The sequence below is a fragment of the Zonotrichia leucophrys genome, chromosome 2 (genome assembly GCF_028769735.1).
Source record: "Zonotrichia leucophrys gambelii isolate GWCS_2022_RI chromosome 2, RI_Zleu_2.0, whole genome shotgun sequence".
NCBI lineage: Eukaryota > Metazoa > Chordata > Aves > Passeriformes > Passerellidae > Zonotrichia > Zonotrichia leucophrys.
In genome coordinates this window covers 147,706,292-147,723,720 of record NC_088171.1, presented here as the reverse complement: position 1 = coordinate 147,723,720, position 17,429 = coordinate 147,706,292, and the positions used below count along the sequence as shown (strand labels likewise).

At 39.6% G+C, this 17,429-nt stretch overlaps 1 protein-coding gene across 4 annotated transcripts in view; it reads left to right on the top strand.

Annotated features, from left to right (window-relative positions):
- FAM135B (family with sequence similarity 135 member B) overlaps window positions 1-17,429 on the top strand; it is a 205,570-nt gene that overhangs the window by 132,145 nt on the left and 55,996 nt on the right. For all 4 annotated transcript variants that reach the window (XM_064706723.1, XM_064706720.1, XM_064706724.1 and 1 more), the window contains exons 6-7: window positions 794-967; window positions 11,575-11,701. In XM_064706723.1, the coding sequence (XP_064562793.1) occupies window positions 794-967; window positions 11,575-11,701 (301 nt within the window). The remainder of the gene's footprint in view (window positions 1-793; window positions 968-11,574; window positions 11,702-17,429) is intronic.

The window sequence follows — 17,429 nt, the reverse complement described above, 5'->3', positions numbered from 1 at the left end:
AGGCTGGAATGATGAATCTGACTCCATGTTCTCAGAAGGCTAATTTATTACTTTATGATACTATATTATATTAAAGAATACTATACTATACTATACTAAATAATACAGCAAGGATACTTACTAAAATGCTAAAAAGATAATAATGAAAAACTCATCACTCTTTCCAGAGTCTTGATTGGCCAAAGAGTCAAAACAACACACCAGAATCCAATGAAACAATCACCTGTGGGTAAACAATCTCCAAACACATTCCACATGATCAAAACAGAGGAGAAGAAAATGAGATAAGAATTGTTTTCCTTTTCTCTGAGGCTTCTAAGCTTCCCAGGAGAAAAATCCTGGGCAGAGGGGTTTTTTCAGAGAATGTGAATGCCACACACAAGCAGTGTGGTGTACCATCTATGAACACTCAAATAAACTGAACAGTTTGCTAAATGCATTTGCTTCTGCTATTTAGATCTTGATGTACCTACTAGTGCATATCTGGACATCAAGGGCAATCACCAGGGAAAACCAGAACTGTGTCACATCTGTTCTTCTTCTATACTGTATATTCATATATAACTGCATATGTTCTTTATGTTTTTTGTATTTCTATTTATATTAATTACATCTACATTAGTATTAATATTTATGTTTGGCACGAGCACAGCACAAGATGCTCTTAAGTTACATTAACACTTACGAAGCTGGAGAGTGACAAAATTTCTCCTCAAGCCATCTCTGTCTGTTGCCTGTAGCACTGTACCAGCTCAGCCTTTCACTGACCCCTGCCAACCCCTTTTCCTTGCAGGCTGAGGGACGTGCCAGCCATCCCCATGATCAGCAGCCGCACTCTGTGCCTGCACTTCCACCCCCGCCGGGGGCTGCACCACCACGTTCCTGTCATGTTCGACTACTTCCACCTGTCCGTGGTCTCCGTCACGGTGCACGCCTCCCTGGTGGCTCTGCACCAGCCTCTGATCAGGTAATGGGCACAGGAATACCTGTGGGAAGGCAGGGGAGCTTCCTCTGCTGGATTGTCTCATACAGTTTGCTCACTGGATGGGAGAAGTAGAGAGGATAATTTAATTTAAAGGGTTTTTTTGGTCCTGGGATGAAAGGCTGGAGATTGGGGTTTAGAACAAAACTGTGACACAGGCCTCTTCCCTTGGTAAGACACTGGAGGTCTGGTCAAAAAATAACAACATTTTTGGAAAGAGGTTAAGAATTTGGATTAGCCTTGATCTCTATTCTCCATCTGTAATGAGGAAAGCACAAATTGTGTTTTCCTTGGTTGTTTTTCGTCTTTAGTCTAAAAGCATTTTTTTCCTGTCTGATGATTTGTAAAGCATTTATGGCAGCTGGACTCATCCATGGCCTCTGTGCATGAGCATAATTCATAAAGTGGTTTGGAGGAGGCACGCAGGAGTCAGTGCTGGCTAAGGCTCCACTGGATTTTCCTTTGCAGCATCATCTGGTTTGACTGTGCAGCACTCTAATACCAGCTGCTATGGGGTCTAGGTGTGCTCTGTGTTATCTGATTCATAATGACAAGAAAATAATTCAGAACTACTTTAAGTAAAACAGGGCTGGAGGTCAATATCCTCTAATATTTAGAGCAGGTGAAGGGAAGCAAAGGTCTTTCTGGCAATTTACTTAGAGTCCAATCTTGTCAGACCGTGCGATAGAGAGGGCTGGGAGGGAGGGAGGGAGGGAGAGAGCTCCTTTGGTTTTGAAGTAAAATGCAACATTCATATTTGTTCAGCTTCCCTTAACTCCAGCAAGGTCTTTTTTCTGAAATGACCAAGAAATCTTAATTTTGTCAAATATTGTGCAAAGAGTGCGGTGTCAGAAAGGATAGACAAATCTGTAGAGTTTGTTTTCCTCAGGTTTGGTGTTTTGACTTAATTCTTCTTTGTTTCATTTCTCTATCAGTGTAAAGGGATTGCTTGAACATGATTCCACAGAATGAATTGGGATTGTAAGAGGCTGAGACTGAGATTGTGAGAAGTTGTGGCTGCCCCATCCCTGAAACTGCTCAAGGTCAAATTGGATGGGGCTTTGAGCAACCTGGTCTAGTGGAGGATGACCCTGCCCATGGCAGGAAGGCTGAAACAAGATAACCTCTAAGGTCCCTTCCAAACCAATCCATTCTAAGGCTGAATGATGCTGTGAGATGTGGCAGGGATGTGTCTCATACCAGCAGATCAGAGTGACATATCTGTGTCCTGCTGATATGATACAGGTAACTGCTGTATCTCTGATTTTCTATGTGTTGACTTTTTAAACAGTGAATTAGATTGTAACGGATTACTTCTAACCAGAGAGTTTTGATCAGATAATTTGTTCATTGTTCTACTACAGGAAAGGATGAAAGAACAATAGCTTAAGAGGCTTAATGACTGTTTCCAGTTCTGTGTTATCCTCTAATGAATGGCCTTGCACAGCCTTGTTACTGTTATTAGGCATAAATCACATGATGAGCAACTGCTCCATAGTCAGATTATTATAGCTTTTAAAATACTATTTTGTGGACATTTGTGAAGTATACAATGCATTTACTTAATGTGGTGGAATGAAGATTTTTGGCAACACAATATACAGTCTCATTTGCTTAAGCCCATAAAATCATTTTAAAGAGTGATAGTGAGGATTTATCTTCTTCTTGATAAATATTCCAAACCCAAAGAGTTTTTATATCATGCATTCTCTATGTATAAATCAGGATGAAGACAGTAATGTAAAATAAATGGCACCTCCAAGCACTCTAAAACAAAACCAGCCAATTAAAACTTATTTGGGTTTCCCACAGCTCAGAACTTACCTTTTTATCATTTTTCACTGGAGGCTATTGGGAGCATTAAAAAATTAAGTAAAGAATCAATTTTTTTTTCATAACGCAATAGAAACTGAATGACTATAGAGTATTTTTTTGTCACAGTATAGAAAAAAAAAAAACCAAATCATGCAATCACAGAATGGATTGGGTTGGAAGGGACCTTAAAGATCAGTTAGTTCCAGCCCTCCTGACATGGGCAGGGACATCTGCCACTAGACCAGGCTGTTCAAAGCCCCATCCAGGCTGGCCTGGAACACATCCAAAGATGGGAATAAGTACATTATGAAAGAAAAAAAAATCTAGCAGTGTTTCACTGTGGTTTCATTTGCAACCTTGAACCTGTAATGTGTATATAATGTATATACACATTATTCCTACACATATCTGTAGACCTATCTGTAAAATTGCAAGTTCTAGACCTACCCTGAAAATAATTATGTAAAATTGAAATTCACTGCTGTATTGACGTTTTCCTGCAACACCACTTTGCCTGAGGCACATCTATAGGCTCATACATGCCATGTGGACTCAGCTTTTCATATTTTGTCAGCTCTGATGACAAAATAGATACTTTTGTTCAAGTTCTTCCATGTTTTTTGTGTTTAAAGAGGAAAACCAGCAAGACAAATCCAGGCTTTTCCCTTCAGTGTTGTGAAGACTCACAAACAGCTCCTGCTGGGGAAACCTTTCCAGGGTGCCTCCATTACCTCCTGCTTCTTTGACAAGTGAACATTTTGATATTGATGTTTGTCCTGGTTAAAAATTCTGATATAATAAATATTACATTAGGTTTGAGACTTTGAAGCCCTCACCTTTTACCAGCCTGAGCATGAATGAAATTCACGTCTGGGATCCTTTGCAGGCTTCTGGATGGGAATTTTGTGATTCAGCTTTTCTAAAAAGTGTAACACAGCTTTTTGACAGAGTCCAAGTTCATGGCAACTGCTAATGGCTTTGTGGATTTACTGAGAAAGTGAGAGGCTGAGTAGGAAGGTGATGAGGCAGACTTTGAGTGAACTCATCTCCAGCTTTGTCAGCACAGAACCATGGAATGGTTTGGGTTGGAAGGAACGTTAGAGATATTTTAGTTCCAACTCCCCTTCCATGGGCCGGGACAACTTCCACTGTCCCAGGTTGTTCCAAGTCCCATCCAACCAGACCTTGAGCACTTCCAGGGATGGAGCAGCCACAGCTTCTCTGGGCAACCTGCACCAGGGCCTCACCACCCTCTCAGTAAAAAAAAAAACAAAAAAAAACCCCAAAAAAATCATCCTAAAGTCTGAAATAAATCTCTTTTTCATTATAAAGCCATTTCCCCTTTTCCTATCACTACCTCCCCTTGTCAAACATCTCTTTTGCTCTTTTCTACAAGCTACCCTTTGGTACTGAAAGGTGCTGCAATGTCACCCTGGAACCTTTTCTTCTCAAGGCTGAACAACCCCAACTCTCTCAGCCTGCCCTCAGGGGAGAGATGCTCCAGCCCTCTGATCACTTTTGATCCTCTGGGCCTGCTCTGAGAGATCCACACTATCCCACAATCTCCTGTGCTGGGGATGCCAGAGCTGGATGCAGCACTGCAGCTGGGGTCTCACAAGGGCAGGGCAGAGGAACACAATCCCCTCCCTTCACCTGCTGCTTACGGAGCTTTGGATGCAGCCCAGGATGTGGTTTCCTTTCTGAGCTGCACAAATTTGGCTCCTCTCTAGTTTTCCATCCACCAGAACCCTCAGATTCTTCTTTGCAGGGCTCCTCTCAACGAGTCTCAGTCTGTACTTTACCTGGGAATATCCAAACTCAGGGTGACACTTGGATCTGTTGAACCTCATGAGGGTCCTGTGGGCCCACTTATCTCCAGAGAAATCATATTTGCTGGGCCTGTGGGATGACCACAAGCATGGTGTGATGCTTTGGTGCTTGGATTTCCACATCTCTTTGCTCCTTGGGCAGCTGCATCCATCTGCAGCAGGGAAGAGACTGCTCGGTTTTACTTGTCCTTGCAGAGTACTGAGGCAGATCTTGGTTCAAAACTCTTTCTCTGATCCTTAGAGATCTTTGACTTCTCTAAAAAGCAGCCCAGGAGTGTCTCAGGAAGCTGAACTGCCAGGGACCAAGTTCAAGACCTTTCTAGGCAGGAGTGGAATAATAGGGAAGAACTGCACTGTAGGGTCAGTGGCTGTGATAGCTGTTCCCTTAACCTGAAACACTTCTCCCCTCACATGTGAGGGGTTCCTAAGCCCAAACCCTTTGCCAAGGCACAGCAGGACACTGCGACACCAGGGCTGGAGCTGTGCTGGGGCAGAGCAGGGACAGCTGCTGTGGTGTCTGCACTGAGTGCTTCTGGCCCCTGCAGATCATGGAGTTGAATTTCAGACATTTAGAATGTGGGAGAATTAGAGCAGAACCCACAGCAGGAGCTGGATGCCACATCCTAATATGACACAAGTGGCAGTTCTCTTTGGAAAGCTGAGGGCTTGCCTCTGGCAACCTCATTTTACCCAGGGTGACAGGAGATGAGCAGGTGAGCTCATATCAAAAGATAACCAAAATAAAGGAACAATGTCCAAGGTTGAGACTGCTCCGCTGCTGAGGCACAGACCAAATCCCTTCAATTCTCTTCCCTAAGATCCAGGGGCTAAATGTGAGCAGACACTGGTAAGAGGAAGGTGAGGAGGAGGAGAGGTGGGGGCTTTGCACTCAAGTTTTCTCATTTGTATGGATGAGTTTGGTTTCTGGCTCGAGGCACTGACTTCTCCCTTAGCTCCCTGTCACTAGCCAGGACTGAGAGTGCAGCCAGTGCTCATTAGCCCAGCTGCAGCTGTTAGGAAAGACATTTTACTCCAGCATAACTCAGACTTCAAGAAATATTTCGTTTCTTTTCCAAAGGAAAATGTGGTGGGTCTGTGGTGTAGAGGTCTGCAAAGTCTCAGGCATGCTGCAAGCACAGTGCCTCACTTACATTGGACTCACTTAGGAGGCAAACACAAGAAACATGGCTCATTAATTCTAGAGAGCTCTTCACTGCTTCCCAAAAAATAAAAATCTAAACCACCAAGGAAATTAAAAAAAGCCAGTCTTGGAATTGCTGCAGATAAGCAGATCCTTTGCCATGGGCAGCTGGCAAACCTGTTTCCCCTTGCTTGCACATGAAAGGGTTTTTTTTTTTTTTTCCCAGCTTTCTGGATTCTCCTCAACTTTCTATTCCTTTCCCCAATTCCATACATAAGTTTATGTGAAAATAAACAAAGTAGGCTTTCAGAATTTTACTTGTTTACATTGAATTCTTAATTGTTAATCTCCAAATCACTGTGGAAAACCAAGAAATCTTGGTGGAATCTGAGATGGGGAAATAATATTATATAAATTTTATTGGTAGAGCAACCAAGACACAGATACTCAATTTTTCAGCACCTTTACCTTGTTCTTTCTGGAAGAGAAAACAGAATCAGAGGGACACAGTGCATTTAAAGATCTAGCCCTGATCTTGTTCTCTGCTTCACTGCACTGAGGAATTAGGCCAAGCCCGGCCCTTCTTGAGCGATTTTATCTCACCTAAATTTGTTTATTTCCAGGCATTCTCCTGTTCCTCAAAAGCACAACTGATCTATCTATAAATTATACACACACTGCGCTGCCTTGTGTACCTTGAATGTGGGTGCAAATTATGCAGGTCCATTCTCCTACAGCTGGAAGTGTTGTTGTCTCCTACCTATGGGCAGCTGGTGTCTGAAACTGCACAAATTTTATACTGGGGACTAAAGTTCTTCACTTATTCCGCCTCTCCACCCTGTTAGCAAATAAATTAATCTGTAAAAAGAAAATGGAATTTTTATGCAGTAAAGAGCTATTCCTCCCATAATATATTTATTAGAAGAATACAGGCTTATATTATTTTCCTCTAGGAATTAATCTGTAATAACTGGGTGGTTGTTTCTTTGGATTTTCTTTTATTTGGTAGTTTGTTTCATATCTGCAAAGGTAAACATCCACTTTGTCATGTCATTCTCCTGTGCTACCAGCTGAGAAATCACATAAGAAAAGCATGATAATTTCTGAGTCAAATTTAAAACGAAAAATCCCACTCAAAAGTAAATTAAATATCATCACATGGCTTTATCTGCTTTCAAGTTTTATAGGAGTTGAGGTTAAGTTCAGGACAAATGAGCCAGAATTTTCCAGCAGTCAAAAATCACTAAAGATTTCAAACCAGATCCCCCCTCAACTCTGTTTGGTATCTAAGGAGAGATATGTATTTTCATTAAAATTTATTTTTAATAAACCTTATCAATTTTACCCAAAAAGCTCAGAACATTTTACAGTCACTGATTATAACCTTAGTGAAACTCCTTGGCTAAGAGAGGATCATGTCTAGAAGAACACAATCTGTAAACATCCACAGATTATTCTCATAAAAAATAAGAGATCACCCATGTACCCTATGGCCATGTGCCAATAGGAATTTGCCAAAAGCTATATTAAAGGTTTGAGTTAAAACAATGAGGGAAATTATTGTTGTCACTACAATTTTTCTGATCTGCAGGAGAAGGCAGTTACTGGTGAAATGCAAATAGATGTTAGTGAGGACTGTGAGGGTTTAATCCTGAGTTATGCTATTTCTATGGGACTGACTTATATTTTCAATTTTTAAAGCAGTAGTATTTTATGTAAAAGGGACTGAGATATAAAAAAGTAGTTTCTCCCAAGGATCTGGCCTAAATGGGATACAAATTCATTTCTTGAATTTCCACTCCTGGTTTGCTCATAAGATTGAAATTTCTTGTCATTAGAAATGGGATGATTGTATCTATGGAGGTTGTTTGGGTTTTTTTTACAGTTTGATAATTTCATATAATACAAGACAGGTTTTTTTTTTTTTCCCCAAGCAAGAATCAGATCCTAATTTTTTCCCCCATTCTGCTAAAAACTTTGTTTTGTGAAAAAAATTGTTTTGCTTACCAAAAAACCCCAAATAACTAAACCCTTCCTTGCTACAAAAAGCCCAAAAACCCAAAACAAAAGAAAGAAAATTATTTCTTTTTTGGGCAGGTGAATCTAAAAGAGAGCATGGTTTTCTATTAAACTACTCTAAAGTAATTTTTCTGATTTGCTTCAATAACACATCTGAATCAACATTTATCAAGGCCATTCAATTTATTATGCTTGGAAACTTAATTTCATTTATATGTAAGATAATTGTCCACAGAAGAGAAAAAACCAGGGAATGATAATTTAATATTTTGTGCTACACAAGAACCTAGTGTTGCCACAATGAATTCACAACAACCTAATGTTGCCACATTGAATTCTGCAATAACAAGTTCAAACGAACCAGAAAGTTCAGCACTTATTACAACAAGCAATTCATTCCAAAAGATGTTACAGAGGCCAAAAGTATAAATCACAAAGTCATGGACACAAATTCATAGAAGGTAACCATGACTGCTGGAAATAATTGCTTGAATATAATCTCTGAGTCAGAAAGGTCTTAAATTTTGATTGCTGGATCTTGCAGGCCATAATGAAGGAAAAAAATGGACTTTTCAAGGCAGTTTACTGTACTGTGTGTCCACAGATGACTGCTGCAATAATTGGGAGACTCCTTTGAAGGATAAGGGTACAAAATAATAGAATTATAGAATGGTTTGGGTTGGAAGTGACCTTAAAGATCATCTCATTCACTGCCATGGGCAGAGACACCTTCCACTGGACCAGGTCACTCAGGGCCCCATCCAAGCTGGCCTTAAAAACTTCCAGGGCTAGGCATCTACAAATTCTCTTGGTGATCTGAGCCAGTTTACCTGTGCCACTCATGGTCCCATGGATAACATCATCAAAAGGCCAGCTCAAAGAGAACCCATGAAATATTTCACTGAAAATATTAATAGTTCTGCACACACTTTAATCCTCTTGGGTGCACACGTTACCTCTTTTGACCTTTTTTATCCTGACTCCAATTAAAATCTGAGGTTATCATACTGGATAAGGATCTAAATGTTGATGCTAAATCAGTGCTATTAAATAGATAGTCCAAATGGACACATAAGTAACCAAGGTTCATGATTCATACAAATGAGAATGTTTACAGAAATAATTAGAAGAAATAAATACAGCGAAAAAATAATTGATGTAGCAAATGATCCTGTTATTGCTAATAAAAATTTTCTTCCATCATAATGTACTTCAGATAACATTACAGGGACTCAGCAGTTTTTAAGCCTTCCACTTAAACTTACCCTCAGCAGACTGATGATGTTTTGGCATTTTTCCCAAAAGAAGGTTTTTGTTTTACAGTGCTATGTGAAATCAATTTCCATAAAACCAGGAGATTAAAACCCGTTCTCTGATGTAAAAGCAAAAGATAAATAAAAAAAGGCATTAAAAACTGCTCTTCTTTCCCTTTAAACCTTTGAAAGCTTTGCTCATATTCAAATGAGGAGTTTTTCATGTGCACAGAACATTTGTTTAAGCTTCTCTCTCTGATACCACATCATTTTTATTTTTGTTTCTTGAACCTTTCCAGCAGACCACAGCAGACAACATTGTTCAATAACAGCTGAAATTATTCAGAGCAGTGTATAGCTCTTGTCTGTTGGAAATAGCTTTATTTATTTGTTTGTTTATTTATTGCTTTTATCTTAAATGGTGCATGTAGGAAATACATGGAAAGGCTCCATGCTGCTTAGAAGCAACCAGCTGGAAATTGCTTTGATTGCATAAATTAAAATATACATAAGCAAGAATAGATATTTGCTGATTTGTTCTACCCCATCCTCCTTCTTATGGAATGACCTTTTTGCCAGTATTTATCTATAACAAGCAGCAGTTTTCTTCTACAGACAAGACAGGGATTTGTGTTTAACCTTCTGAAACTGGTCCAATTTGTAATTTTGCTTGTCATTCTTTTTGCAATGTTGCAAAACTGTTTCACACCAGAACCTCATCTTTTGTATGGCTATTAAGATTTTTTTTGTTGTTTGTATCTTTAATATAAATCCTTCTAGAGTTCAAGAAGCATTTGGGCAATATTCCCAGGCACAAGGTGTGATTCTTGGGGCTGCCCTGTGCAGGGTTAAGAGTTGGATTTTGGTGATCCTTGCAGCTCCTTTCCATCTCAGGGTGTTCTGTGATTCTATGATTCTCTGTTTTCTGTGTGTTTCTATAGAGCACTCAGCAATTCCATCTGTCCTTAAAAACTGAATCTGGTGTAGATATTAGTTCATTAGTTTTATCTGACCTGATATGGGCACTTGATGCACATCTACACAGAGAAAAAAACTCAGAATGGAAAGGCATTGCAGCAGGAGTGGCACTTCCCTGTGGCTTCTAGTTCTGGCACATTATGGTTTAAAGATGTTTTTTGTGCTCTCCATCCTGGAAGGTTTTATTCTTTCAAGCAGACCAGGTCTCCTGGCTACAATGAGATTTAGGATGCTTGGATGGGCATCAGATACCTGTGGATGGTGATCCCAGTTTGGAAGCTGTAGCACAAAGCCAGTGGCATTGTCTCTGCCCTTGGTAAAAACAGCAAATGTCTTTTCTCTTTTTCTATACAGTTCATTATTTCAGTTCCACCTTTGCCTGCGTGTTTTTAAAGAACCCTTCTGGGTACTTTCATTGCACTTTAGTGATCACAGTTGGTAATTTGACTCATTGCATTCCCCATAAGCAGATTGATTTCCCTCTTGAAATATTGATGTAGTTTGTGTACAGCATTTGTTATCAGAGGGACTAACAGTATGGTTTTCTCATCTCCAGTTGTTGATGAGACAGTCATCCAGCCTCTCTTTACAGTCCACAGTTAGAATTAAATACTTGGAGGGTAAAATTCCTCTGATCTGTTTGATATCACTGCTTCAGCAAGAGATGACTCATGCTGGAAATGCCAATTCCTCTCCAATGAATATAAAGGCATCATTAACTGGTGTGTAAGTACTGCTCAGGATTAATCCAAGTATGAGCCCTGACTGTGCATCAATACTCTGGTGGGCTTGATGCTGAGTAAACTTCAGACAGGTTATTCCACCCTTAATGGATTCTTGGTGTTCAATAGCAAATGTACAAATATAGCCAGAAGGGAGCACTAACCACAAGAGTCATCACTGAGAATAAAACAGCTTACATTCTGACAGTTTTTTGAGTAAGAATTTGGATAACAATGAAATCACACTACACCCAGAAAAAAGAAATGTTTTTTTGGCTGAAGTCTTATTCTTTTGGTGCTGAAAACTAAAGCCACGGGAGAGTGAGAAGTGGCAACCAAGCTTCCAATCTATAAGTTTGGGATGAGCTAGAAAAGATATCAGTAATTAGGAGAGATCATGCACAACTCATGCTGGTGAGGAAGGGTGATGTGGTTAAGGACAAAGATGTTGCATCCATCAAGGTGCAAACAGATGAGAGGTTGCATAAGAATGTGATCCATGTGGATAGATGGAAAGGTTGTGTTGGTGAGATGTTATGCTGGAAAAAGATCTGTAAGATAGCAGAGAAAGGAGTGAGTTAAAGATAACAGTCAAACCACTCTACTGAATGCCTAGAAAGCAAACTTAATTTACATTACTTAAGCTACTGCACACTGGACAATGATAATTTTCAAGGAAAACATGAATTTACAGTGCAACTTGAAATAAACAAAATCAAAACTCACCCAAATTGTAAATCTTTTCTAAGCAAGGAAATAATACTGGGACAACAATGATTCTTCTCTAACAATGCTCCTCTGAATACTTTTTTCTTCTCAATTTTTCTCCTTCTAGTTTTGCTCGTCCAGGGAAAGGTTCATGGCTTGGTAAAGGCAGCCTGGAGGCAGGACAAGACCAGTCCAGTATGTCATTAGAAAATCTGGTGTTTGGAGCTGGCTACTGCAAACCCACTTCTTCAGAGGTAAGGAGGATGAGGAATGATGTCCTGCTTCAATTCCATCACACAGAGCACCCACAAAGTCTGTGGAGAACATGTCATGGTTTTATATTTCCTGTAGAGGGATTTTTTGGAAGAACAACCCTTCAAACATTTCTGCATGAACCACCTGGCACTTGGCTACACAATTCCTGGGTGTTCAGCCCCCACCTCCATGGGCCATTTCATGGTTCAAGATATATGGATATACCCCCCAGGGACAGTGACACTTTTAACACAGGATTCACCTAACCAGGTGTCTGCTGGAAAGCGAAATTAATTATTCAGGAAAAGGTCCTGGTTTCAGTTCTTGTGTATGACAGTCAGAGGATATGAGTCATTATTAAGGATGCTATGAAAGCAGGTTTTGTGTCCAGAGTAGTGTGTGTGTTGGTGACAGGGTGTTACACACAATGCAACTGTGCCACAGTTAGTGTGTGTCTTTGATGTTGCTACTTACCACAAGTAAAAAGGAGAGCTCATTGTGCAATTTTTAAAAGAAAGTTGGTTGTTTTAAAATGATTATTGATTTTTGTTGATCTCTTTACTAATTTCTTTTTTATGTTTTTAAGTGCTATGATTTGTCTTGAATTTGTTTTTTAGTTGTTTTTTTCTTTTTGTCAAAAATGTTTCCTCAGCTCTAGAAACTCACCCCAGAATATTGCAACCATTAACCTGTTAAGAAACCTTGAATCAAGGCTTCTGATTAACATGCCGCCCTCAGCTTCCCTCAACCTTTTCTGTCAAAGCTTTTCTGTATAAATATTAAAAATATGCAAGCCTAGAGCACTTGGTGCAGAGGAACTACCAGGGAATTAACGAGGGCTGAGAGAATGTTTGGCCTGAGGCTGCTGTCCCAAACATTGGGTCAGTGTATGCTTTTGGCAAACAAACTGACCTCAACCTCTGCCTCTCTGGTACACATCATAGACATTTAAATAATTGTTTGTATTTTAGGCCAATCTCATTACATTAGAGAGAGTCTTCTATGGAGAGTGGTGCCTATTTTCATTATCCTCTAGACAAGTTGAAATAAGAGAAATGGAAAGCTCTCCCCTCCCATTTTTGCTTTTAGTCTCAATGGAAAAAACCTTGCTCTGTTATAATTAGAAAAAAAAAAAAAACCAACTTATTTCCTTCCTTACTTTCTTCCTTAGCTGTAAACTCTATCTTCTACCTATCTCTGTTGAATATTTTTTTTTTAATGGCAGGATAATTGTGATGAGTTGACCTTACCTGGAAGCCAGGTGCTCAACAAGACATTCTATCATTCCCCTCCTCACCAGGACAGGGTGCAATAGAGAAAAATTGTGGGTAAAGATAAAATCAGTTTAATGAAGCAAAGTCAAGGCCATGTGCAGAAGCAAAGGAGAACAAAAGATTCCTTCTTTCCTTCCCATTAGCAGGGGATGTCCAGTCACTTCCTGAGAAGTGGGGCTTCAGGGTGTGAATTGGTTTCTCTGGAACACAAACATTATAACAGCGAATGCTCCCCCTTCACCTCCTTTTCCTCAGCTTTTCTTGCTCAGCACACATCCTGTGGTGTGGTGTATCCCTTTGGCCAGTTGGGTCAGCTGGCCTGGCTGTGTCCCCCCCCCAGGATTTTGCTTACTCCCACCCTGCTGATGGGGAAATGTTGGAGACAATGCTGGTGCTGGTGCTTGATGCCTTGAGAAGGCTGACCTAGAACAGAGACCAAACAGAGTTAAAGAATAAAGTAGGGATTATTAAAAGGTTTCAATGGATACACCTTAGGCAGCACAAGAGCCCAGCCAGGGCTACACCCAAGATGAATCCAACATGGTCACAAAAAATGGGCAACCAGTCATGAGGTCTCTCACTTTTATAAGTTCTGGTCCATTTGCATATTGGAGGTAATTGTCCAATTACAGCTTTAGTTTATGAAGTCCCATCCTTCTTGTTTTCTCACTTCAGTTCATGATGTTTATGCTCTTGGGCATGAGATTTGGATCATTTGTCCTTGGTCCCCAGCTAGAGAAGGAATTGTTTTGTCTACCTGCTCTGTGCAGAGACCTTAACATCCCCTAATATGAAACTCAGAACTACACACTGAAGCAGCACAGAATCTGAAAAATAAACCTGAGCCATCATGCTCAGCAGGAGCCAAAGCACTGCAGTGCCACCAACACCTCTGCAGCCACCAATGCCCAGAACAGCACTGGGAGGGCTGCCATGGGCAAAGTTAACTCCATCCCAGTCAGAGCCAATACAATTATTATTATCCTAGCAGATGAACTATGAAATACCGAAAGGATATTTCTCTGCCAAGAACTGGCTTTAGCACACTGCTACCCTGCAGTCATCAGAATGCCACACACCAACCATCATAAATATAATTCTGCACAGTCCACATGGCCAGATGTGCATTTGCTTAGCTTCAGAAACCTCCATAAGTCATGACATCTGTTATTGAGTTGAGTGTTTTAATTTAATAGACCATGGTGGCCTTTTTTGACTCTGCATGATGCATGATAATGAGCAAAAGCTATTCTCTCTTGTCTTAACTTAAAAAAAAAAATAATTCAGAGCTAGAAAAGAAACTGTTGTGGGGCTACACCTAACTCCAAGCAAAGGGCATGAGACTGACTGCTGGTTTTTATGGAAGTTTATATCAGGCTGTAAGGGAAGGAAGAGGAGTAATATTAGTTCTTACCTTGCTGAAGTGCTTACCTCTGGGTAAAGTTTTCTTCCGTCTAAAAACTTGTAGATATGATTCCAGGTTGTTTGAATGTATTTAATAAACTTCAATTGGTTTGTAAAATTTTGCCTCACAGCCAGTGGGCATAAGAATGGATTCTATACTTTTCATGAAATTAAAATCCCCAAAACCTGCAGACCTCTCTGATTACTTTATGTATATTTTTGTTTGGACCTTCTCTACTGCATGTCTGAATTAGTAACTGTTGAATAACAGAACTCAAAATATACCATACATATTTCTGTTTGTAAACAATTCTGATTTGATGCAACTGGCTAAATCTAGGGTGAAGCATTAATAGATCTTGTCTTCGAAGGCTGACATAGCTTCACTGAGAGGCAGGACATGGGAAAATCAATTTTATAGGGATGTTGGTTACTTTCCTTTTATATCATAAACTGCCATGGAACATTTAGTCCATGGTTGGACTATGGACTATGGATAGTTGGTCTATCCAGTTTTTAGTTTGAATAGTTCTATTTTCATCTCCTTCTACATTTCATGTGCATTTCTGGGTTTTCTTTGATCTAAGAAATCTCCAGGCTTAAGCTCTTAAAATGCATGTCCTGAGCAAGTGCTTTCTGTTTAGTATCTTTTCTAGGGAACCAAATCTGATTATTTAGTAAACTCAAGGACTGAAAACAGTCAAGACTTTCATTATTTTAGCCTTAGTTATTGTGAGTAAACCAAAAAGAGCTTATTTTTCCCCTGACAGCTGCAGATAGATTATTCTTCCAGAATACTTTACCGGAATACTTCAGAATTCCAGTGTAGGAACTCTAAATCATTGCAACCTTTTCCCCAGGTCTAAGCATAAAACCCCAGGAAAGGTGTAGTTTGTGGAGTCTGAAGCTTTACTAATTTCCCAATTTATTCATTTTCATAGGTTTGGTATAAATTCTACAAATTCAAGAAGCAGATTGGATCACAAAAGTAAATTTTGCTATCACTAGTGTCATCACATGCGGTAGATGGATTAGTGGCATGGTGTTTTGAGTTTATGCTGCAAGGTTTTTTTGGAACCAGACGGGAATGTGACCAGGGGAGCCTTCTGTGAGAGGAGAGAAGAACCTTACCCTACTTTAAAAAAATTCACTATTCATGCTTCAGAAAAGATTCGAACACAGTAGAGTAGTGGCTGGATTTGCAGTAGTCTTAAACCCTCAGGAAAGCCAGAAATGTGCTGAAATTTGATATTAAAACTGCCAAATTATGTTTTCCGGATATTTCTTGAATACAAAATGGAAGACTCTTACCTTGGTATATCATATATAGGTCATCCTTTCCATTTATCCTCTTTTTTCCTGATAGGACTAGGAGGCATCAGAGAGTTAATGCTCTTTATAGGCCTACAGGTTGACTGTGGAAGTGCTCATTTAGTTTATGTCACTGATTTGCTTTTTCTCACTGAAAAGGCAACTGACTGCCTTAATTTTTAAAGATAGTCTGCATCAATCAGCTTTTTTTTCCACTTCCTAACCCAATCTTGTGCATTTGGGCTGCTGAGGTGCCACTACTTAATGACAGATCCTGAAGGGTTCTTGTTCTGCACTTGTGACTTCTCACTGTGGAGATTAATTAATGCCAGCAGCTTTGTATTGCACACGTGCATTTTCCCTGGATCTCACCAAATTACTTCTGGACATCACTGACACTTTCCTCATCTCCTGGCTTAACCGAGTAGTTATAATAATTAATTCTATTTAAACCTAGATGATTTTTAAATGTCTTTCTGTCTCTTCTCATTCCCCTATCTAGCAAACAGGGAACTTTTCCCCTTTCCTCCTTTCCTCCCTCTCTAACATTTTCTCTATATCGATACTGCACTTTTCCCATCAAGCACAATTAAGACAACAAAGATATTTGAAAGAAGATATTTTTGGTTGTCAGACAAATATGAAGAAAGACAATTTTGTTGTCAAAAAACTAGAAGAGAATAATCTACAGAATAATAAAATCTATGAAATAATAAGAAGCACTAGAACTTTTTCAAGTGATTTTCAGCCCATAACCAATGCTCACAGGGAATATATATCACTGTAGATATGTGTTCAAAATAGGATCATATCTACTGCAGTCATGGGAGATGGCAGTGGGGCGAAACAGCTTCATGAGCTATGTGTGACTGGTGTCCCTTTGGGGAATCTGAATTCCCCTCTGTGTCTGCTAAATTGCTTTTCTGTGTGAGAAAGTTCAAGGGGTTGTTTTGGATGTTACAAGGTCTGTGTCTCAACTCCACACTGACTCACTCTTTCAGGTGATCTCAGCTGCCCTAAGAGCTGAATACTGGAAAATAACCGTAGTTTTATTTATCTACAATAAAATAAACTGTTCCTTTCATATCTGCAAATTGAGTGGTTACTAACACTTCAGGATTTCCGTGCCTTACCCAGTAGCATAAACCTCTTCTGTATTCACTGTTGTCAGGCTGGTTTAATGTCTTTGTAATACTGTGCATCACATGCCTGCTGTGTTATAATCAAGTTGAATCAATGGCATACTGGGGATTATTAATAAACTGTACTCACAGTAATCTTATTTTCATTTGGCTAGCAGTTGCACTGCAGATAAATTGACTTCTAAGTAATCAGATTGATTAATCATATGATTTCTAATTAATAAGGTGCTGGTGTTTGATGAGAAGTGTTCTTCTTTCATCTAGCATTGATGCAGCAATCCCAAAAGACATGAGGTTTATGCCTGGCATAACACAAGAACCAGGAGTGTCATTCAAATAAAATTTGTTGATGATAAATGTTCTTTTCCACAGACAGTTTGCTAATATTTTCATCTTTTCAGCAACATATGCAAAACCTGAGCTGTTCTAGCCTAGCGCCAAAACATTTTTCAAACCCACATTTTTATGTCTCATAGCAGTCATCTGTGGTTTAGTCTTCTTTTTTTCCCTCTGTAGTTATGGATCTTTGGCCAAATAGTTAATGTTTTCAGCTCTTGAACTGAGAAGACCCTGAGATTATTTCAGTTCATTAGAGC